This window comes from Phycodurus eques, chromosome 19 (genome assembly GCF_024500275.1).
Source record: "Phycodurus eques isolate BA_2022a chromosome 19, UOR_Pequ_1.1, whole genome shotgun sequence".
NCBI classification, from domain to species: Eukaryota; Metazoa; Chordata; class Actinopteri; order Syngnathiformes; family Syngnathidae; genus Phycodurus; species Phycodurus eques.
This window is the reverse complement of record NC_084543.1, coordinates 2738658-2762588: the sequence shown is the minus strand read 5'-3', so window position 1 is coordinate 2762588 and position 23931 is coordinate 2738658. Positions and strand designations below refer to the sequence as shown.

The following is a 23931-nucleotide window of genomic DNA, read 5'->3' as shown; positions in this document are numbered from 1 at the left end:
CTGCGTGTGTTGTTTGCACACACGGGCCGCGCAGTCGCACATCTGTGTGTGTGTGTGTGTGTGTGTGTGTGTGTATGTATGTGTGTGTGTCGGCGCGCGCGTTTGTGTGTGGACATTGCAGCGATCGCGTGTAATTCTCTAGCTTCTGCAGGGCCATTGATCAATGCTCACCCAGTAAGCGCACAGACGGCAGCCGACTCCGCATTCACACTATCAATCTGCTACCATTTGATATCCAAGTAACCGTCAATCAATCATTTTATCTATAAAGCGACACACAAATAACCTACTTTATTTCCCACTAAAAATAACACAAGATATGATTTGAATTCTGTTGAAAAAAAATGTTTTCCTTCTTACAAGACAGCATGCCTAATGCCTGGATCAGACTACAAGACAAATTGGGTCTTTCCCATTTGCACTGTCAGACGTCTGCCACAAAATCTTGCCGTATCTCGGGCAGACAGTGGCAACACTACACCACTTGTATTTCGATACCACCGCATCCCAGCTTTTACGATCACTGGGCTTTATCTTGTCAAATCAAAGACTGTTGGAGAGGCGGAACCAGAAAACGTGTCGCCGGTCAACGTGACCGGATACACTCGTTACCATGGCGACAACAACAATGTGCCATTTAAGGATTGCTTGAGGTATGTTCACATACTTTTAATATGATACGGCTCGCAAGCAGGCAACAAAACATCATGCAGCCTAGCAATCTAGTGCTAACACTAACGGGTGTACATAAACATGCCGGCGTTCTGCCGAATATTGCGTTAAAGCTACAGTAAACATTAGTTTGTGCGCGTGAATAAATGTTGACAACAGCAAGCACAGGAGACGAAGCGCCGGTCACAATACGCAATCCCATTGGTCGACGTCAAGTTGCGCTGTCGGAGAATTGGCGTTGATATGTCACACAACATGGAAGATATCCCAAAAATCAAACTGTGTGAGACTTTTCATTTTGATGTCGTCGGGCCAAATTGTTGGTCGTGGATTGTGTCACACTACAAGAAGTTTTGTCGATCCCGACAAAATATGTCGGGCCCGATCTGGGAAACCGCCGCGATAGCTAATTGGGCCAATATCTGGGCTAAAATCATGACCAAAAAAAAAAACAACAGGCGGCAATTGCCTGTGTTGCATCTGTGAGGCTGAAGTTTACATCACACATATATTTTGGTAATAAATATTATTGAGTCATTGAGTAGCATTATTTATTTATGAGAGAAAATTCACAGTGCATCAATTCATCTACATTTGAATAAATAAACGCCTCCCTGCAAAAAATATGAGACAAAACAAATCATTCATGCAGGAAATTTCTTTTGAAAAAAATCGAAAATAATTGTAGTATCATTATTAGCATTTTATAGTATTTTGAAGTAAGAAGTAAAGTTCCCAAATCTGTAGATCAAGAGAAAAATTAAGATTGAGCTTTTATATTTGAGCATATTTTATATAACAGTGCTTCTCGAAACTTTTACACAAAGTGACACCTAAAAAAAAAATACTTAGCTTTACCACAATCATGAACAACATTTAAGTTACCTAAAATATGATTCAACTAAAACGCATGGCACATAACAATTCTTAAAGGTTGAATGCAAGTTTATCAAACTTCAAAGCTATGTACAACAAAACTGTATTTAAGCGTACCACACGTTGAGAATCCCTGATATGGAATATTGGTTATGCGGTTTCTATGGAAACCAGCTCACAATTTCCTCAGACAGAGGAGAATAATGAACCTACGGTTTGCCGTATCAATACATACAATATTGACCAACATCTAATGTTGAAAATAGGAATTGATCAGGAAAAACCGCGAATGATTCACATTTTTTTTTTCTTCTCCATCAGAAAGTCAACACTTCAGGCAGCCGCAGGGGTACAGGGGTGGCTTGGGGTGGGGGGGGGGGGTTGTGGGGGCACAGGAAGCACAAGGACGGCGATACGCTCCCGGCATGAGGTTTCCCCTATTAGTGCTGTCTCCATGGTAACACTGGCCAGTGTGTGCTAAAGGCTCCGTGTAAGCTAAGATGAGCGTGGGTGGGTCTAAACGGAGGCGCGAGGGGGGTGGGGGTGGGGTGGGTGGGGGGTGCGAAGTGACAAACGGCGGCCGTGCGGCGAGGCCACGCTGACATTCTCGGGCGAGCGCGTCGGCGTCGATAGCGAATTCGATGCCTGGAGGCGCAGTCGAGGTGTCGGAAAATGGCGTCATCGAGAGGGCTTATTGTTAAGGATGCAAGTTTGTTTGCAAGGTGAAGTCGGATGACACGGTGGGGATGTCCTACATTTAGGAAGAAGATACCAACGCAACTCGGAAAAGTTGGTGACGTCAAGCTGAAGTACCACTGTACTATTCTGAGTGCAAAGGACCACTGACTGCAGGGACCGGACCGGACCACGAGTAGCGAAAATCCGTGGCTAACTGACGCCCATTAGAATTGCCATGAAAAAAAAAATAATAATAATATTTTAAGTATGCAGAGGTTCACTGTAGTGATGAAACACTGAACACTGCCGTGATAGGTCGTCAGCTAGTAGACGTGGCTCTACTTTTTGTCTAAATGGCGCTTGAAATCATCAATTCAAATGAGCAATGGTAATACGAACCGTTTTTCTTTTTTAAGGTACAGTCCTCGGTTGTTACGCTGAGTTTCAGAATTTGCACTTTGACAAACTCCTACTCTTGAATTTTCCCAACGAAGTCAAATGAGTTATTCTAGACAGATGGGCGATGATAAATTGCTAAGCTTTTTTTGCTTACGGCATCTAACGTGAGTGCAAAGTTTGACGATTTGGAAGATTTGCCATGAAAAAGTGGATGCGAAGGCTTGCTTTTAGAATGGCACCGCGAGCAGGATCCAATGCGCTGGCGGGCCTCAGTTGCCTTCTGCCATTTGCGGCACTAGCCGTAAAATAAGATTCCTTTTAGTGACACTTGTTTTGGCCTTGGGCTGATTTGACCGTATTACACAAGGGCCCGCTATAATCATCCAGCGAAGAACATAATATTTATCTCTGCTGTCATTGTCTGTTCTTTAGCTTGTTTTTAGTCAGTTAACATTCTCCTTCACTTCTGAGTGAATAATGGATGAATCTCAATACAATTTGGCGCAGATCCAAATGAGGATGGTTAGGCCTCTCCGAAGCGCTATTCTACATTTAATGGGAGTCTGCTCTTTTTAAAAACAAATGTAATGATTTGTAACCGGCTCAGTCTAATCTCGTGCGAGAATACGAAAACAAGGACAGAGGCGCCTTAAAACGCCGCAAAGCGTTTAATGTATTGGCAGGGCCTAAGATTGCGCACGTTTCCGTTCCGCCACGTGCGGGGCAAAGGCCGAGCGGAATCGATGGGAATCCGTGAGCGCAGGCATCCAAGTGACAAGCATGGAACCGCCGTTGATTTCCAGCCTCTTAGGCGGGTTCCAATTAAAATCTGGCCAGTGAGCGCACCGGTGGACGATCCATACGGTCATCGCCGTCTTTGGACTCGACCCGTCACGGAAGCTGCGGAACGTGCCGACGAGCTGCTTCCTCCACCGCGTGGCTGCACTTCATTGAGGGGAACGCAATGTTTCCCAACCTTTATTTAGCCAAGGCATAAATGTTAAAAAAAAAAAAAAAAAGTATGAACACTGAAATAAAGATGATCTCATGTCAATTTACTCACAAATGGACTAACACGGACGGCTGTGAAATGTGGGCCTGTTTAGTTGAACACATATTCCGCAGTATGAATGACAACAGGTGGGTACACATAATTCACTTGACCTTCTGCCATCTAGTGGAAGAGCATGTCATTGTTCTGCTTGTCACTATATGCCAATGGCATAGCTAGAGGAACAAAAATACATTATTTGTAGTAAATAGAAATGTGCCAGTTTGCTACTAAAGTACGCTCCCTTTTCTACGAAATCCTAAGAACTTCTCAATAGATTTTGATATACACGTTACTTTCAAACAAAGCTTTGTAATTGGAACATTTCTCACGGCACACCCGGCGATCCCTGACGGCGCACGAACGCGCCGCGGCGGGGCGGTTGTCGGGGCTCGCTGTCACTGAGGGAAGGTCCGCATACTAAATAATTGGCCGGCGCGGGAACAGGAAATCGATTTACAGCAGCATTAGAATGCACGTCTCGTCGGGTTTGCGATGGCCGCCGGTCCGCAGACACCGAGAGAAGAAGCAGCGGGGTGAAAGATGCACGTGTGTGTTGTGGGCCCTCGTACAGTCAAAACTCGGTTCCATAACGACCATGTTGGCAAACAACATTTGCAAATAAATCTTGTTTTGACTCACGAGCCATGCTTCAATTTGCTGGATTTGTATCTTTCTATAAAGCCCCCAAATGCCAGAAGAAGGTGCCAAAGCCCAGCTAATAGATAAGTAGTAATTTGTGTCTATTAAAGTGTTACTTCTGGTGCATGTTTTCAACAAACCAAAAGAAAACACAAAAAAATTGATGCTAAACAAATAAACTGATTTTATAAAGTGTAATTACTGTACACACTGTCGTATTCATGTCTGGGATGGGTGCCTTTAAGGGGTGTGGCTTATTGAAGTCGGAGTTGGGTTGACCTTACTTTAAGTGTGAGCGTCTGATGTCTACAGCACCTCCTTGTGAGTGTTCTCATTTTATATTTGTGTGCTTGAATGTTTATCCCGCTCAATAAACAGCTGAAAGTACGTTTGTAAGCATTTATGGCTCTCCTTGCCCACGTGCAAGTGCACCATTGTACCTTAACTGGTCCATTTTCTTTTACTTCACTCGAATGGCGGGGTCCAAGTGACGGCTCGTAACTTGAAAAATTTGTAAACTGGAGCGCTCAAGACGATACCACTGCATTTACGTTTGGAACTGTTAATACAGGCAATTGCAAACATTTAATAACGAATTGCAAAAATCTGCGAGTAATTGACAGGCCATTGCCTATAGACGCCACAAGATGTCAACAGTGCTACGTAAAGCTTTTCGACTCACCTCAACATAGTTCCTTGGCACCAAGATGCCACATGAGAGAACCAGAGCAATACTTATGTTATACAAGGCTTTGGCCTGAGCACGAAAACAGTGTATAAGAGAGTTTGTCAGTGAATAATGGAGGAAAGCTTCCCCCCCAAAAAATAAAATAAAAAAACAATCTACGGATGTGTGAATTTGCAAATGCTGAAGTGCGAATTTGCGGGGTTCAATGTATTTCTTTTGACTTAATCCATAAAAAACTAGGTAAACGTAAATTGGCTCTGGGGTTGGAACCGATTGAAACTGTTTCCATTCATTTCAATGGGAAAAAATGACTTGGATTCGTGAACTGATTTTTGTCACAACCTAAAATTGTGAACCGAAGTTTGACTGTATGGGTAATGCGTGTGATTGTGCACGTGTGTGCGATGAGATGCGTGTCAAGGGGTCAGCGGGGTTCTCGGGGCCTTACCTTCACTGCAGTCGTCGCCTTGGTAACCGGTGTCGGAGCAGTCGCAGACGGCCCGGTCGTCCACCAGGCTGCACACCCCTCCGTTCTGGCAGCGGTGGTCCGGCCCGCAGGCCGCCGTCACCGTCACGCCCTCGGAGGCGTCCAGCGTGGCCAGCGAGCCGTTGATGCTGACCGCCCCCATCCAGCCGCGGAAGGCGGGGTGGTCGCGCACCGACGGCGCGGTCAGGCGCAGCGGCGACGCGCGCAGCTCCGCCGTCACCCCGCCCACGTAGGTGTGGCTGAACACAGTCATGTCTCTCCGCTTGCTCTTCACCTCCGCCCAGCCCTCCAGCCGCCCGTCCACCTCAAGCGAGGTGTTCTTCCAGTCCCGCTTGACGCGCACGGCGTGCCAGCGCCCGTCGCTCACCGCCACGCCCGACTGCAGCTCGGCGGGCTCTGCGCAGAAGATGGAGAAGCGCAGGCGAAGGTGTCCGCGCAGCAGCAGGAGCTCCAGGAAGTCGCAGAAGCCCTCGTCGTCCAGGTAGAGCAGCAGGCCCTCCTGGCTGCGCGTCCGCAGGCTGAAGCTCAGCACGCTCTCGCAGCAGGCGTTCCACACGGGGAAGCGCCCCCACTGGCTGGACACGCCGCCGAACTCCAGGACCTCGCCTTGGGCCTGGCCCCCCACGCTGCACAGGCACAGGCCCAGGAAGAGCAGAGGGGCCGCCGCCCAGACGCACATGGCCATCACACTCATACACGCGCTTGCTGCTCACACACACGCACACACACGCTTGTGGGGGGAAGGGGGGGCTAGAGCCGGGCAGCTTGCCTCATTGCGCTCTTTTGTCGATCGAAGACGCCGCTTCCTGGATTGTGCTCTGGTCTCACGCGCAAGCGCCTTTTCTCATCTTCGACTGCCGTTCCCCTCTCAGTCTTGCGCCAGGTTAGCACGTTTGTCGCCCGCGCTGAGCGCCAACTCCATCTTTGCGGCCTCGATCGGGCCCTCTCGCCCCCCTGCGGGAAACTCTCCGCGGAGCCGAGCGTCAATGTGTGCGTGCGGCTCACACGCCGCTAATAGAGCGCAATGACATGGTCGTTTCGGGATTCTCCTCTTCCTCGTCCTCCTTACTTAGCGGGGGCAAGGTCGGAAGCGCATGTGCGGGGTGCTTGAAATCAGGTGTGCCTTGTCATCACTCTCCAGCCACCTACAGAGAAAGCAAGATGGCACAATCAAGCTACTTCACAGCATACAAAACATTTGCACTCACATTGGCCTCAAAGTGTCTTTTCCTGGCCGCAGGGCGCTCCGGGACGTTCTCATGACAAAAATGAATTTGGAGGGCTTTTTTTTTTTTTTTTTTTTGGCCTGCTTGTCGGATCGATACGACGTCTTGCCGCACCGTGAAGCCTTTTTTTTTTCTGGTTTTCATCACAAAAGAGCAAAGCGGCGCTGCGGCGGATGACTCAAACGTCGAATTAACATCTCGTCGAGCGCGCGCACACACACACACACACACACACACACATCAAATAAAAAAAAAAAAAAACAGGAGACGGCGACGACATATTGGTTACTCATAGACGGCGTGAACGACTACGGTTGAAATATCGATTGTCGGTTTGCGGCCATAGCTTCCATTTTCCCTCCTCTCGTCACCTATCTTTCCATAAATGACTCTTCCCCCCCACAAAAGATATATTGAATGTATATCAAATGCATAGAAGTCACCAAAACGTACAAGTCTTAAAAAAAGACTCGACCTACCTCGCGAGCGTCCTGTGGTCCCTACCCCCTTCTTCGTCCTGCGCGCCGCCGCCGGAGGTGAGCCTCACCGCGGCTAAGATGCCCGGCGGTGCTCGGTGGGTGGCTAACGCGGCAAATAGAGCCGCTCCACACACTCACACGCGCACGCGCGCGCACACACAAATGACCGCGCGGATGTCCTCACCTACGAGGTGCTTCTCGGTCCGCTCCCGGGAGGAGGTAAAAGGTGAAGTCGGATGATGATGATGATGATGATGCTCCGGCAGAGAGGAAAGACACGCGCGCACGCGCGCGCACGGAGAGAACGAGAGATGGTCACGTGACGGAGAAGAGAGACAGACGCAGAACATGGAGGGAAAGAGAGAGAGTGAGTGATAGAGGGAAGGAGGCAGACAAAGAACAGAGAGAATCAAGAGAGGGAGAGAGAGAAAGACAGAAGCAGGACGGAAGGGGGGACAGATGGAGAGGGAAAGAGAGACATAAGCAGAACTGAGAAAGAGTGAGCGAGAGAGACAGATGCAGAAGAGAGAAAGAGAAACAGATGCAGAACGATAGAAAGAGATACAGTACTTGTCTTCTTTTGCAATCCGACTTGAATGCTTAGCTGCATCTTCTGCACGATATATTGCTTTGAACGGAAATATTACTACTGCCAAACTCAAATAAATTCAACTGTCATTGTTTTTTTTTTTATTGTTCTCAGGTAGCCTCAGCCCCTTTCCATTCAGTGTTTATCATTCATGATTTAAAATGTTTATCTTTTAACATTCTCAGTATAATGGAGGGAGACGAGCAAAGTAAGTTTCATCGCTCACTGCTAGGGTTGTGTTTTTATTTTATTTTATTTTTTTACGGTGCATCTGACTGATAAACAGCTTGCATTTTGAGAGGACGTCAGACAGAGAAGAGAGGTAGAGAAAACCACGTGGGAGGGGCCTGCGCCAATTCAGCACAATAACGTTGAGCAAAGGGTCACGAGCGTTCAAATCAGGTCAACGAGACCTTTCAAGGAGACATATGGATAATTAAGAATTGTTTCTGTTTGGCGACGTGTCCACGCGCCACCAAAATGCTATCAACGTCGTGGAAACAAAACAACAAGATGACGCAGGCTAAATGCTTCTTGAATGGCAAAATAGAGGGCCTCACAGTTCCGCGCCCCTGGACACAAGTCACGGCTCTGTATTAAATAGAAATACGTACATTTTTAGAGGAATGCTTAGCCAGAGGAATTGGGTGGGGCAGTGCCCCTAATGCTATCGGATTTGTGCACACTTTTCCACCAGAGCGTTTTCAACTGCTCATGGGAAAATATGGAGTAGCATTACCACGGTCGTACAGTGACCTGCAAGCTTAATATGTTGCGTGACCCAGCTCCTAACTCTGCGTATTCGTATTGCTCCATATTATTTTCGCTCCATTCGAGCGGAAGCGTACTCGAAGCTCGCACGCAGGAAACCCACGCTCAATCGCAGAACTTTTATTTTAAGTCAGTTGTATTTCTATTATTTATACTTACTGTACAATATCGTTATTATCCGTTGCACTTGCTCTCTCTTAATGTATTATATGTTTAAATGTGTTCGTATTGTTTTTAAGGTATCTTAAATAAATGCCATGTAAACACACCTAGGGTTTATTTCAATAGGGTATTTCTGTATCACTGATTTACTTATTGCGGGGGTTGTCTGGAACATAACCCCTTGCGATGGAGGGGAGATTACCGGATCTCAAAATTTGGCTTGCAAAATAAATCCATCAATAAATAAATAAATCGAGCAGGCGACTGCTCGGAACTTGAAAAAGTCAGAGGTTGGGGCGCTTGCAAGTCAAGGTAGCAATGCAGTTAATAACGACTTTTGGTGGAAAAGGTCAGCTGGGCCACGTGCGGTCTGTGCTTTCGCACTCACCTTTATTGAGCACGTCCAAGAAAACTGGCAGCAGGTGGTGTTGTCTCCTGTGAAAAGAAGATGATCAAAAGACGCGCACATGCTCTCCAATAATAGTGGCCAACTCCGCGTCCCTCTGGCCTAATACGTGCTTATGTGGATGTATTTACTCCGGCGAGGCATTAAAGGCTGATTAATGGCGTCCTGTGCGACCACACAGCGCGGCCGTCAAGCAGATATTAAGCATATTTAAGACCACGGAGCGCCGCGCCGACATTAAATGCCAGCCCGAGGAGCGGCCATCTGATATGTGAGGGGAAAAAGGGAAACGGGGATGGGGGGTTACCATGGTAACAATCTCAACATCAGCACCGTTTGCGTTCCCGAGGGACTGACCACCGCAACCCCAACCCGGCGCTCGTCTAACTAACTGCTTGGCTTACCTCGCGCTTCTCGCCATCCCCGGGCCAAGCTGACCTTTTGGCCCAAAAGGCGTTATCAAATAATAATGTGACGACATGTTTGCCCTAGAGCAGCGTTAAAAAAAAATATATATATATATATATTTTTTTTTTATAAAAAGGCTGCACAAATCAACTCTGCATTAGGGGCAGTGCCCCACCCAGTACAGCAGATGTTACGTTCATCCCTAAAATGTACATTTTTCAATTTAATACAGAGCGGTGATACGAGCCCGCGGAAATGGTACTGTCACAGCCCCTATAGTTTTCCATTCGAAACGAAAACCCCCCCTTTTATGTCCTATAGAACGTAGTGGCAGCTCTGTATTTGGGGCAGTGCTCCACCTGTCCCAACACTATTTTATTGTGCACGTGAATTCAGTTTTATATCTAAAACACTGAGAAGCCCCTAGTTTGATGATGCTTCTTTTTCCCCCCCCCTTAAAATCAGCCAATGGCCCTACGAATTCTGCGTAGCAACAAGTGACTGCAAGAATCAACAATTTTGTCCATCCTTTCGACACAATGTACATTTTATATTTAATACAGAGCAGTGACTTTTGTCCAGGGGCACAGTACAATCAGCCTGTATAGTTCGCCAATGAAACAACTTTTTACAATTAAACCCCAGGAATTGTACAAAAAGTACGACCCAAAAACTTTGGTTCCACAGAGTTTTTTTTAAAAAGTAAAAGCTGGTGAAGCAGTCCTGATTAGGCGCTACGAATTCCGCCAAAGTTTTTTCATTGGCCTATGGAAAGCAGTGGCAGTACAGATTAATGGCATTTCATCCATCCATCCATTTTCTGAGCCGCTTTTCCTCACGCGGGTCGCGGGCGTGCTGGAGCCTATCCCAACTGTCGTCGGGCAGGAGGCGGGGTACACACTGAACTGGTTGCCAGCCAATCGCAGGGCACATACAAACAAACAACCATTCGCACTCACATTCACACCTACGGGCAATTTAGAGTTGTCAATTAACCTACCATGCATGTTTTTGGGATGCGGGAGGAAACCGGAGTGCCTGGAGAAAACCCACGCAGGCACGGGGAGAACATGCAGACTCCACACAGGCGGGGCCGGGGATTGAACCCCGGTCCTCAGAACTGTGAGGCTGACGCTCTAACCAGTCGTCCACCGTGCCGCCTAATGGCAATTCAATTAATTTCAAAAATGGATTTGATATCCAGGTAAACTGAGATACAAGCTTGGAAATTTACCGGAAATTTACCACCCCTTTGGAACGATGTGATGGACGCATCCATCCAGCCATTCGTCAATTCTTCCATCCATTAGTCCATCCTTCCTGCTCACATCCACCTCATTCTCTTTGACAGGCTGACAGCAACCGCTGACCCATGACTCTTCGCCTACTCAGCATTGAGAAGGTCACTGTGTACATATATGTGTGTGAGGATCTGTAGAGATATATATATATATATATATATATATATATATATATATATATATATATATATAAATTATGTGTGTATGGGGGGGCCCAAAATAAAAACTCATCTGTCAGCATCCCTGTGCATGCGAGCCAGAGTGTGAGCAAGCAACACTCAGTTGTCAGTTTTTAGCACAAAAAAACAGCATGGCGTGCGTGACATGAAAACACGGCACGAGGGGCGCCTAACACGCACACACCTGCTGTTAAAAGTGTGTGTGTGCCTGAGTGAGTGAGAGTGTGTTTGACGGCCAGCCACCTTATCCTAAATGAGATTAAACGGGGGGTTTGCCTCTAATCGCGTTATAATGAGTTTCTGTGTAGCTCGTACATTCACTAATTCCGCTTGCCAATAGTGCAAACAGCCACGTGGGCGTGCGTGCGCACGCACGCGTGTGTGTGCGAGGTGAGAAGGGGTCACCTCGTGGCAATTTCTCGCCCATTTATAACAATAGTGGCGAAGCGTCCTCATCAAAGGATTGCAACTCGTAGCGTTAGCGCACGTGTGCTAACTTGCATGCGCACATACACACACACACACACACACACACACAGTCCATCCAGGTATAGATCTATTTCATTAGAAGTCTCAACAGGTATTCGCATTGATCAGCTGACCAGCAGATGGAGCGTTACTGACAAGACCAAAAAAAGCCTGAGTAAGTGCGTGTATCTGTTAACAAAGCTGAACTTGCCTAAAAAATAAAATAAAATCATAATAATAATTAGGGTGGAACAGAAAAAAATGGATGGTTCAAAATGTTGTTCGTCCTCACAATGTACATTTTATATTCAATACAGAGCAGTGACCTGTGTCCAGGGGCAAAGTACCGTGAGCCTGTGAGTATTTTCTTTGTTTGACCATGTGCCTCTCGACTCTCCTTGTCCTTCCTCTGCTGTTTGGGGCAGTGGAGTCCTCCGACTGATTTATTTATTTATTTTGTATTCTGCCCAGCAACAAGAGACCAGACCTGACTAATCAGAGCAATTACAGCGTCGCAAGCTACCTAAAAGTTATATAAAGACGAATGGAAGATTTTTGTTGTCGGTATGATTTTCTTCTACCTTGCTTTTGGAAGAGAAATTGGGGGGCGCAGGGAAGCATTTTCTGCTATACTAGGGGGATTTCTATGACATATCGGAGAGTTCAAAGGTGACGGCGTGCTGCTTGTTATCGGCCTGGCTGTTCATTATCTGCTCTGAAGGTGCACAAAAAAACAAAACAAAACAAAAATTACCCTTAACCCTGCCCACAGCTGCGAAGAAGGGCATGACAACCTGCGGGAGGCTGATAGATGTTAATGATTTCTCGGAAATAGGAAACATGCCAGTTGGAGCTTGAAATTAAACAAACAAAACAAAACAAAAATCGAAATAAATGATAACATGGAAAAGAATGTATAGATTGTATTGAATCAAAGCAAGTGTACGTGCAGGTATGGCCTGCTAGTGGGGGCTGGGGTGGTCAGGCTCCACAGATAAGGAAGAATGGGCCAGGGAGGGGAGGGTTACCATGACGACGACATAGGAGATGCTAATTGTCCATTTTCTACCCTCCATAAAGTTTAAGAGCCTCCGTGGCTGCTGCCGTTATTCTAACCCAGACACGGAGGCCTCCTCCGGGATCCACATCCCTCCTCCACCCGCCTCCGCCTGGTTCTCCGATCCACTCCATATAATCACTTTATCGTTTTCCCCATTTTGTTAGGTTACACCCTTAATTCAAAATTAATTAAAATCATTTTCTACCTCAAAATTCGACACACGACATCACATAATGACAACATATTTCTTTGCAAATTTATTTTAAAAGAATTATGATCTCACAAGTTGGGCACACCTATATTCCACATTGGGAAAGTATTCACATTCAAAAAAGAAGTGCAGTAAATACTTTCAGGATGCACTGTAGTAGAAATAATTGACTCCGCCCACCCTGACCTAAAAGGGGTTTGTAATTGTGTATAGATGGCACAAGATGGCTGCAAAGCACTTAAAACGTAGAGGATCATAAAGCATCAACACCATGCATCTAGCATCTACACAATCATGAACCCATGTTACATAAAAAACATCCACCTGAGGCTCATCAATAGTTTTAGCTGGCATAATAGCCTAAAAACATGTCAGCGAATAACCTTAGAGAGGTTCACTAAAAAAGTCAGACGTGAATTGTTCAAATGCCGAACTGCAAATTAGTGGGGGTTCACTGTATTTTGCATTCCAAAATGGATTAAATTATTTTTGTTCCTCAAAATTTTACACACCCCACCCCATGACGACAATGAAAAAGACAAACATTTTATTTTTATTTTTGCGCATTTATTAACAATAATAAAAACAGTGCGCAGCCCTTTTCCTTTCTCTCTAGAAATGTTCATTCGGATTCAAGTCTGGGCCTCTTTCTTTGTTATTTTTATTTATAATAAATTTTTCAAAAAAATAACCAAAAATATTTCTGTCATTAAGGGGTGTTGTGTGGCAAATTTTGAGAAAAAAATATGAATTTAATAAATTTTGGAATAACATAAAACACAGCACACATACAGTGAACCCTCGGGATATGGACAGTGACAAAATACTGTAATTGAGTATCGATACCACAAGATGGCAGCAAAGCACATAAAACTAAGATGATCATAAAGTATCAACCCCATGCATCTAGCAAATACACATCATGAACCCATGTTACATTAACATCTGAAATATAAATAACGTGGGAAAAGCGAAGTGCTGACAATACAAAAGTATTCTCAGCCTTCACTTTTTCAATGTAAATACTTTCCGGACAGGGGATGGCCAAAACTGGCCAAAGATTGGTGTGCCAAGTTTTCTGGCATCATATTCAAAAAGACTTTTTGAATGCCACGTATGAGCTAATCTTGTTTTCCCCCCCCCCCCCCCCTTTCTGCCTACCTCCTCCCTTCTATTGCTTAAGCACTTTGTTCCTGCTTTAAGATAAAGATAATTCAATCAGCTGCTAGCGTCACCATGGCAGCGCCATGTTCTATTTCTAGTGCCATAGTATCAACACAATGACACACACACACAGCTGATTTGACACACTCTCTTACTTCCTATCATCCATTTACTCCTTCTCCAGACCTCCGCACGTCTTTGTCTTTGCTCACTCGCTCGCGCTCTCCTCCTCGCCATCAGCTGGTTGCTAGGCAACTGTGATCATTGATCTGCAGGAGCGCTGTCATGAAAACACACACACGTACACGCGCAGTTAGTGGAGTAGCTGAGAAGACGATGGTGTGTGTGTGTGTGTGTGTATATGTACAACCCCAATTCCAATGAAGTTGGGACGTTGTGTTACACAAATAAAAACAGAATACAATGATTTGCAAATCATGTTCCACCTATATTTAATTGAATACACTACAAAGACAAGATATTTTATGTTCAAACTGATCAACTTTATTGTTTTTAGCAAATATTCATTAACGTAGAATTTTATGGCTGCAACACGTTCCATAAAAGCTGGGACAGGTGGCAAAAAACACTGAGAAAGTTGAGGAATGCTCATCAAACACCTGTTTGGAACATCCCACAGGTGAACAGGCGGGTGCCGTGATTGGGTAGAAAAGGAGCTTCCCTGAATTGCTCAGTATATTCAAATACGAACATGCACTGCTGGCAACTAGAACATTAAAAAATAAAAATAAATCGTGATTAGACACAAGCAGGCAAAGAAAAATATCCCCAAAGGTTACAATGACCCCAATTTAGTGTTGTATTGTAGCTCATTAAAAATTAAATGAAGAAGAAAATCAATCATTGAACTTGCTGACGGAGCTTCTTCTATCTGATCTCAGCCGCAGAGAGAAAGCCAGGCGGCGCTTCTGTATTCTCAAACAAATTAGGATCAGCACTAATCTCCTTTACACACACTAGCTTCATCCTAAACAACATGGACGCCGCTACGCACGGAGGAAGGGCGAGGAGCGAAAAAATAACAAAAACCAACCTCCTTTTACGTGACGTTTGTTGTGCCTGTCAGCTTCTCTGCTTGCTTAATGGATGGAATAACTAACAACACGGAGGGCATGCTGCATTCAAGATTTCGCCTGGAGACATTACGCGTTTAGGAGGGTGTTCACGGTGGGATAGATACGGGCCAGAACTGTCTGTGTTCCCATCAGACTATGACGGATCATGGGAGAATCTTAAAACAGTTAAAGAGTCCAAATCATGTGTGTGTGTATTTTTATGGGGCAGTTGGAGAAATTTAAAACAGTCCTGAGAACTGTCACATTTGCATCTGTGAAGCAGTAAAACAGCAAAAGAATGTTCAAAAACATACTAAATAATAAAAACTACTGTTAGTAAATATTGTCAGACAAAAACGAGGGGATAATATTAAAATGAATTACAATCAATCAATTGTACTAATATTTGAGTATTTTATGATTTGCCGTAATTCAATTAACAAGATTGAGAGATTAATGAATACAAAAAAAAATTAATAAAACTGCATGAATGCAAGAAATACTACAGGACTCGACTAAGAAGTGTCCCACTTTTCTACGTCCAACCTGAGACAATTTATTTTTATTTTTTTAACTTATGGTCAGTAGAGATTGCCCACACTGGCTTTCTTATCATGCGTCCGCTTCGCCACAATGTTGCATAGTCACAATCTTAAGGGACGCACAGAGAGCACTTTCATGATCAACCCTTCTCGAAATGGGAGTCACGGGATCAAGAGGCTCTTTCTTTGTGTTTAGCTTTTGGAGGGTTTTTTTTGGAAGGCCTTTTTTTCCCACCCGCACCCGCAACCACCTGACCTCAATCGCGGCAGGAGTAGCATAAAATCCATGAGGTTAGTTGGGGGGACGCGGGGAGGTTAAAGTGTTAACACGTCTTTTAAAAGCAGACTAAAAACACTTAATTGCAGTGACAACGGAACATCCGAGTGACTGGGGGCGGGGGGGCTGAATGCTAAAGAATTAATCAAAGGACATGCCAGTTAAGAATGCCATGCTATTTAAAGTCGGAAAAACCGTATTGGCAAAAAAATACAATTTGTGAACACATTAAACTGTTATTGTATTTCCACAAAAAAATAATTGGAAGGTTAAATGTATCTACTGCTCTCAACAGTGTTCACTCAACGGTTGAACATTTTTGAATACAGAAAATAGCACTCCATAATATTGTAATTCATAAAACACAGTAAAAACTACAGAATTTATATAGAATGTAAATAATTACTTTGTGCATCCGGATGACTTAATTGTGACTCCTACCTGTGTGCAGGACTTGGGCACGGGGGAGGCAGTATATTACAGTCATGCAGAGAAATTTGAAGACTTTCCCAACTATTCTTAGTGACTAAGTGACTATGACTTAGTGGGAGTAACATTAGTCGTTTTACATATGCGTGAGTATTGTTACATTGTCTGTCGACTTGTGTTGATGCACCATTTGTACACAAATATCAATTGCTAAAAGGCTTATTACACCGAAATTATCTATATTTGTTAGCCCATCTATGGCGTTTTACATTGTGTGCTAGGATTAAGCTAGCCAAAGGCAAAGTTATGTTTGTCCAAAAAAAGAAAAAAAGCTGTTCACTCTCTGCCAAACTGCTGCTTGTTGTGAAGTGAGCCGAGTTCACTGCCACCATACAGCGCTTGTATCTCAAATTTTGACTTGCAAGTCAGAGCAAAAAGTAAAAAATAAAGAAAATCGGCCGAATGACGGCTCATATTGCGAAAACCTCGTAAGTCGGGTCACTCGTATCTCAAGGCTCCATGCACTGTTTATTTGTAAATATCTGAGATATAGAGGGGGAAGACTATTATCACCAATGTCGCCTTCATCAGCACATTACACCGTATTCCATTTCCTTAGAGGTTTACATTGCAACACATCTTACTCCCAATAAATTATTTTCGCTCCCACTTTATAGGATATAGTTTCCATTCATTTTCGCAATAGACAACTGTTCCCAAGTGGCTTAATAACATGTCTGTGGCATGGGAACTCTTATGAATTATGAAAAATGCATGTCTTTTTTAAGGGGAACTCTATAATAACGTGACAAAATATTTGCTTCTGGAGTCCGCGGTTGGTGATTCACGGTAAAGGAAAGTCAGCGACCCCTGGCGTCCGGTTGCTAAAACTAAGCTAGGAAACAGTTTTGACGTTCACTGACGCTAACATCAGCTATAACTCGATTAAGCGAACGGGAGACAGTTTAATGAGACGCTATGACGTTTTGGCAAAGTGACTAAATAATAATGACCACATTAGAGAAGGTGATAGTGCAAACAAAACAATTTTTTTGTGGTTATCACCGGTGATGTGTTGCACAACAGCAGGTGCTAGCTAGCTTCAGCTTGAGCGACACTTCCGGTAGCGACAGCGATACCTTCAAAATAAATACTACACGCGGTCAGCGGTGCACTAGATACGTTGTGTCTTTAATAATAAACCCTATATATAGTCTAGCTATTCATAATGAACTACATTATATGAGAATCGTGCCTGTCAAGCCCTAAAATGCACCTTCCACTCGACCATCAACGCTTGAATTTGGAACACAACCGGACTTTGTTACGCCACACTGGTCGACTTTGACGAGTTTAACATTTGCTTCTTAATGTCCGGAATATTACTGTGTATAATATTTTATGACCCGTTACTCCCCCAAGTAAGCCATTAATTTTATTATAACTATCATTTTTGTATTTTATTTTTGGGTTAGTCATGTGGGTGTTCGGCTACGGCTCCCTTATTTGGAAGGTGGACTTTCCCTACGAGGAAAAGCGAATTGGTTACATTAAGGGCTTCAGTCGACGCTTCTGGCAGGGGAGCACCGACCACCGCGGAGTGCCTGGTCAAGTGAGTATGACGTCACAACACATGCTCGTGTTGCGTTCGCTTGTTCCTAAAACGTCAGTGTTACTTCATGTCAGGAAAAGTTCTTAACATAACCCCCCCCCCCGAAGTACTTCAGAATTATGTACTTCAAGTACAAGTACAGTCCTTTTATAAAAAAATAAATTAAAAAAACGCGCATAAACGGGCTTTTCCGCAAATAACGGGGGATTAACTACGTCAACTACAAAAAAAGATCATCTTTAGTCGTTCAACCCCGACTCTCAATACAGTATCTAGTCACTCACAGGTATTATCAGTTCATAGACATAGTAGTACATATATACACTATGTACTACATACATTCTGACACTTTTCTTTTCACAGCCTGGCCGGGTGGTGACACTTGTGGAGGACCCTGAGGTAAGCAAACCTTCAATTTAATTAGAACTGCCTGTGTGTGTGTGTGTGTGTGTGTGTGTGTATAGCGATAATATATATACACACACACACAAATATATATATACATATACACACATTATATATATATATATATAGTTTTTTTTTAACTACATCCCGACCACCTTAATGTGACTATGGTTGTCATTATCTTGTTATTATTCAAAAAAATAATTCTACCATGTTTATTTTCACAGTATTGATGAAACAACAATACTAAAAGGTCCTTAAATGGAGGCGTGGAAAATAAAGTAGTTTAAAAGTAGTTCAAACATAAAGATGTTCATATTTTGAATATCGTGAAGCAGTCATTTTCTTTATATTTTAGCAGAAGGGCTAGTTACTGTATGTCTTCATTTTACCATCCAAGCACATCCATGGCGTTTATGGCACCTACTTCCTGTCACCTTTACTATCATAACAGATTAAGATTAATGAATCAACACGTCATTATACAGCCGTAAAATGGCAATTAGCAGCCAACGATCATAACTTTGACTACCTTGTAAGCTGTCACCGTAAGAGCGCAATTTCGGACGCCAACAGCATACAAAAGAGCTCCATTGTTTCACTGTACCAAGGTCACGGTACGATAAAAAAAAAAAAAAGGTATCTCGTATTCCGCTGAAACAAAAGTGAGGCTGACGCCTCGTACTGCGACCTTGGATGGGAGATAATTTTCCCCCGCTCGTCGGGGGAGGCGATAACGCTGAGAAAATCTGCATTAAAGAGGCCAACGATGCATATCTGAGAACATCACTGCATATAGTTGCAGAAGTAGTCTTGGTTTTACACGCAGTTTCTGGAAAAACAGTGGTGCCTTGAGATACGGGAGACCCGACTTACAAGCTTTTGAAGATACGAGACGTCGTTCGGCCAATTTGTTTGCTTTGACTTGTGACCAAAAACTTGAGATCATGAACAAACTTCAAGCCGTTTATTGGCAAACTCAACATTAAACAAAACAAACAAACCTTTTGCATATTTAAAACAACCACATAACTTTGCCTTAATAGAGTTAACTTAACTTAATGTTAACAAACAATGTTAAAAGCATCCAAACGGGTCAGAAGAAGACCTCAATCCCCACTCCCCCTTTAGAGGCACAATCGGGAAAGAACGTGCTAGTTTCGGATATGCTGCTGCTCGAGGGTAGTGAATTTTATTTTTATTTTTTAAATCAATTACGGTACGGTTATCCTCTCGCGTATGGCCAAGGAGAGCTATTTATATATATATTTGTGCTTGAATGTGATATAGTTCCATTAATGTAGTCTCAATTCCCATTATTCCCGTGAAAAGTTTCCAATTTGGAATATTTCCCAAATTTTCCACCCGTTTGCAACCTTATTAATTGTTATTCCCGTGTGCAATCAGAGTTGCGTTTGGGGCGTGGCCTACAAGCTCCCCACGGGCCGCGAGCAGGAAGTGAAGCGCTACCTGGACCACCGGGAAAAGGACGGCTACCACGTCATGGCCGTGGCCTTCCACCCGCGCCCGCCGCTGGCGCCGCCGCCCAACCGGACCCTGCTCTACATCAGCTCGCGGGACAACCCCGACTACCTGGGCCCCGCCCCCTTGGAGGAGATAGCCAATCAGATCGTGCGCTCCACGGGGCCCAGCGGGCAGAACACGGAGTATCTGTTTCAGCTGGCCGACGCCGTCAGGAGCATCCTGCCCGAGGACAACGACACGCACTTGTTTCGTCTGGAGACGCTCGTACGCCAGAGACTAGAGCACAACGGCTCTCGCAAATAATTCCAAAGTGTCATTACAGTGGTGCCTTGAGTTACGAGTTGAATTTGCGCCGTTATTATTGGACAAATAGCTTTCTACACTATTGGACTTTAGAAAATCATAATACTATCATAATTAAATATTGTAGAATATAAAGCATTGAACTGTTTATGCATCATGAGTTCATGCTTCTGTGCCCATTCACATTGTGCACCTCCTTCTGCTGTGTACGCTTTGGCCACCAGGGTGCAGTATAATACCTAATAAATTAAGAAGACAACTCAGCTCAGTAAGCTGCAGTAGTATTCGTCATTTTTCGAGGATAAAGAATATATGCGTGTGTTATTTCATCTTATCTATACGTGTTGCCAGACTGTTTGTGTTCAAATTCACTGGTTTAAAGGTTTACGACTACCGTAAAATTGATGCTACTTTCATGAGCCCGTCTATGGGGTTTTCCATTGTGCCTTAGCATGACGCAAGCACACTTCTGCAAGTTGTGTTTTATGTAATTCTTTTAGTTTGCTGTTTAGTTTGACAGTAAACTTCAACTGGGAATGGCAAAGCCTCGTCATCAGCTCGAAGCCTCTTCGGAAAAATTGTTCACCATCTATCAAACTGCTGCTTGTTGTGAAGTGAGTCCAATTCACTGCCGCCATACACCGCTCTTATCTCAAGGTTTTCCTCACAAGTCAAAGCAAAACAAATATCAAAAGAAATAAAAATAAACCAACCAACAGCTCATCTCTCGAACGACTCGTAAGCCGAGGTACCACTGCATTTCACTATAGCTGATCGTCAGTCTCAGGGTTTGTGTCTGTCTGTAAAGCACACAGTCAATACGCTACCTTCAGCTTCAATGTGTTCTTATGCAAAAGTGTCGTCACGTGCTTCCAGTTGGAAGCGATGACGCAAAAACACTTGCTGCGTCAAACTACACGAACAAAGCCTAAACGAACAGACGAAGGGGAAGTCCAGCAGATGGAGATGGTGAAGGAAACAGAGCGACGTTAAAAAAAATGTGTTCCCAAAGGAGGACTAGTCATATATTTCATTATTTTTTTCCCTTGAGTTTTCTGGAGCTGTTGTGCCTCCCCTCTGGTCTGAAGCCCCAGTGAGTACAAAGTTCAGATTTTGAGCATGAACTGGTCTGAGCACAAAAACTGAGCATATATTAGTATAGTTAGATAATTACTCATGTTCCATTTTGTGGGTTTCATCTGGATTAAACAACATATTTCTTCACGTGTTTCTGTTGATGAACACATGAAAAAACAATTAAAATATTAAAGCTTAGCCTTACCTGAAACAGGGTTCTAACCGGCAATCTTTCTGTTGTGAGACGACCGCTTGAGCCAATGGACTGTCCACAAAACTGAATTAAAAAGTACATGTCTGTGCAGATGATCCATTTATTGAACAATATAGTATCATCAATACATATAAATGCTTTTATATAGGTTTTCACAGACTTAATTATATTATTTAAATAAATTATACATCACATTTAGATTTGTATATTAGTAAGGTCATAATTATGTACTTAAAGCATCCTAGGCACATTTTATGCAAAATGTGCGCATTTGTAGCAAAAATTACCAAGCAATGTACTTTTTTGCTAACATATAATACACTATATACATATTTACAAAGCTAAATATTTACTGTATATTCAGCATATAACTGATATGTTATGTGACGCCTTAACTAATCCAAGAACAGCTGATTCTCCACATGAAGGATTATAACAAGCATAATAATGAATCAAAAAATATTTACTGTAATTTCTTGTGTATAATGCGCACCCATGTACAATACGCACCCCCAAAGTTGACCTCAAATTCTGGAAAACCCTTCTACCTATGTATAATGTATCTTTACAAGCATGATTTTGCTTCTACCCATATGATCAAAACATGAAATATCTGTATTTTTTAGTTTTTTCAAAAAAATATTCTGAAGTTAAGCACTTTATTTGAACACATAATACTTTTTTTATTTACTTGGTCTTATTTTGAAATTCACAGCCCCACTTTTATTTAGTAAATGAGAAAACACATTTGTGCTCCAATGTTCGATTACCTAGGCAGAATTTTTTTAAGATGGGTACAATTCTTTAAAGAAAACGTGAAAAGCCAGGTAAAACATTTAATTTTATTTTAATGTGATTCAATTTAAACTGTCAAGCATTTCAGAAAAGCACTATCGTTAAACAAACGAACCTTAAAGAAATGGATGATGGTTATTCAGTTATCAGTCGTATTTAAAAACAATATTTCACAAATTCTGCCAGGGTATGTAAACTTATTATATGCAGTCATCCGTACCCCTGTCATATTGGAATGAAAGTGTAGGCTACACCTTTCTCATAACCTCTAGGTGGGGGTGGCATATTGGAATGAAAGTACAGCTTTTTCATAACCTCTAACCCCTAAGAAAATGTTAAAAGTTTTTTTACGCCCATTTTACGCTATACCTATGTATAATGCGCACTATTGACCTTTAGACAATTTTTTTGGGGGGGAAATGTGCATTATACACGAGAAATTACGGTACTTTTAAAAGATAAACCCAAACCAGTTTTCCAAGGGAGTGTTAACGGTTTGTCCTCATCCAGTTAAGAAGATGAAGGCTGACTCTCCGGGTAGCTTCCCAGCGGCAACGCTCCCACCTTCGTTAAATGTCACTCGAGCAAGCAAACAAACAAAAACAAACAGACAAAACAGTTCCTAGCATTGCCATTTTTTTCAAGCGTAGTAGCACGGCGACACCAGCAAGTCTGTGAGCACCAGCAGCTGGTCGTCGGTGAAGCGCTGCCGATGCGCCTGCCAGTTGTCGTGGTGCGTACGACGGAACTCCGATAGGGTCTTCTTTACGGTCATCTTGGAACCAAACAAAACACACGCACAACTGCAGGGATCCACATTTTCTAATCTAAATTATGTGCCTCAGCTCAATGAAGGTTGAGATCCGCTACCCTTTGGACACAAGTTTTGGAATGGAAGAAAATGCAGTCTATGGGGATGTTTCCAAATTGTATGGCTCCACAATAACTCCCACAGACACAAGCACTGACTGAGCACAAAATGCCGTGGCAGAGGTCACCTTGCCTCACCTGTACATCGCTACATGAGAAAAGTGTGTGAGAAAGTTGGAGAGGTGCTGTGTTACTTTTTCATGTCGTCACTGTCCGGCGGAAACCTGGTATGTCCAAATATGGTCAATTGCATATTTTTTCACAAATCGATACTAGTGGTCACGTCATGTTATTTCTACACATTATTAACCAATTAAATCGTTGAAAATAGCTTGACAACAAATCTGTTCACTTTCTTGAACTGTCTGAGAAGTATTGTAAAACTCCCTCACTCTGTGGGAGCCGTGTGGCATTTTGTCGCCTCAAGATGGAAAGTCTGGATATTTTGAGACAATAACAAAAGAAAATAGTTAGGTTAGCTATATTTGAGTGAGCCTGTTTTCATAAAAATGTACCGCTGTCATGCTTCAGTGAAGAACGAAATGGTCAGCCACGAAGTTAAGCTGGTGCGAAGATTAATTTCCACCTATTATTACACTGCTTCGTCAGATCATCGTTTTACGTATTGCAATAAATCATGGCTCCAAGACATTTGAAAGAGTTTGGGAAGAAGACGTAACCACAATCGACTGCTTTTGTGAAGTATAAAGTCTGGTCGTGAGCGCATACTTTGATGTGGACAGCTACCCTTTTAATTAATGACAGCGTAATAAATTAGCCATTTTTTTGTGTATTGCCGATGGAAGATAATTTTGGGGTGTGGTTACGTTGAGAGTATAAATTGGTATATGATAGCAAGATAAGGTATAATACCAACTTGAACAAAGCGGTGTTTTTTTTATTTCCTGAAATGTTGTCATTTTGGAGGT

General features: G+C 43.4%; 3 protein-coding genes across 22 annotated transcripts in view; 1 reads left to right on the top strand and 2 right to left on the bottom strand.

Moving 5' to 3' along the window:
• The window catches only part of nrxn1a (neurexin 1a), a 92671-nt gene extending 73813 nt beyond the window's left edge, over nucleotides 1-18858 (bottom strand). For 18 of the 20 annotated variants that reach the window (XM_061706721.1, XM_061706730.1, XM_061706729.1 and 15 more), the window contains exons 1-2: nucleotides 7199-7552; nucleotides 5455-6638 (exon numbers count right to left, since the gene is read on the bottom strand). In XM_061706721.1, the coding sequence (XP_061562705.1) occupies nucleotides 5455-6187 (733 nt within the window). In that variant the 5' untranslated portion in view covers nucleotides 6188-6638; nucleotides 7199-7552. Of the gene's footprint in view, nucleotides 1-5454; nucleotides 6639-7198; nucleotides 7553-14072; nucleotides 14198-18790 lie in introns of those variants that run through there. The other 2 variants (XM_061706723.1, XM_061706722.1) reach the window with 2 other exon arrangements.
• On the top strand, nucleotides 15697-20318 carry chac2 (ChaC, cation transport regulator homolog 2 (E. coli)). Its single transcript, XM_061706751.1, has 4 exons — nucleotides 15697-15826; nucleotides 17717-17853; nucleotides 18217-18252; nucleotides 19666-20318. The coding sequence occupies exons 2-4, from the start codon at nucleotides 17719-17721 to the stop codon at nucleotides 20044-20046; spliced, it is 552 nt and encodes a 183-aa protein (XP_061562735.1). The 5' UTR covers nucleotides 15697-15826; nucleotides 17717-17718; the 3' UTR covers nucleotides 20047-20318.
• A 1101-nt stretch (nucleotides 20319-21419) lies between these two features.
• LOC133418241 (proteasome activator complex subunit 4B-like) overlaps nucleotides 21420-23931 on the bottom strand; it is a 30749-nt gene continuing 28237 nt past the window's right edge. The window contains 1 exon segment of the mRNA XM_061706720.1: nucleotides 21420-22907. Coding sequence (XP_061562704.1) covers nucleotides 22773-22907 — 135 coding nt within the window. The 3' untranslated portion in view covers nucleotides 21420-22772.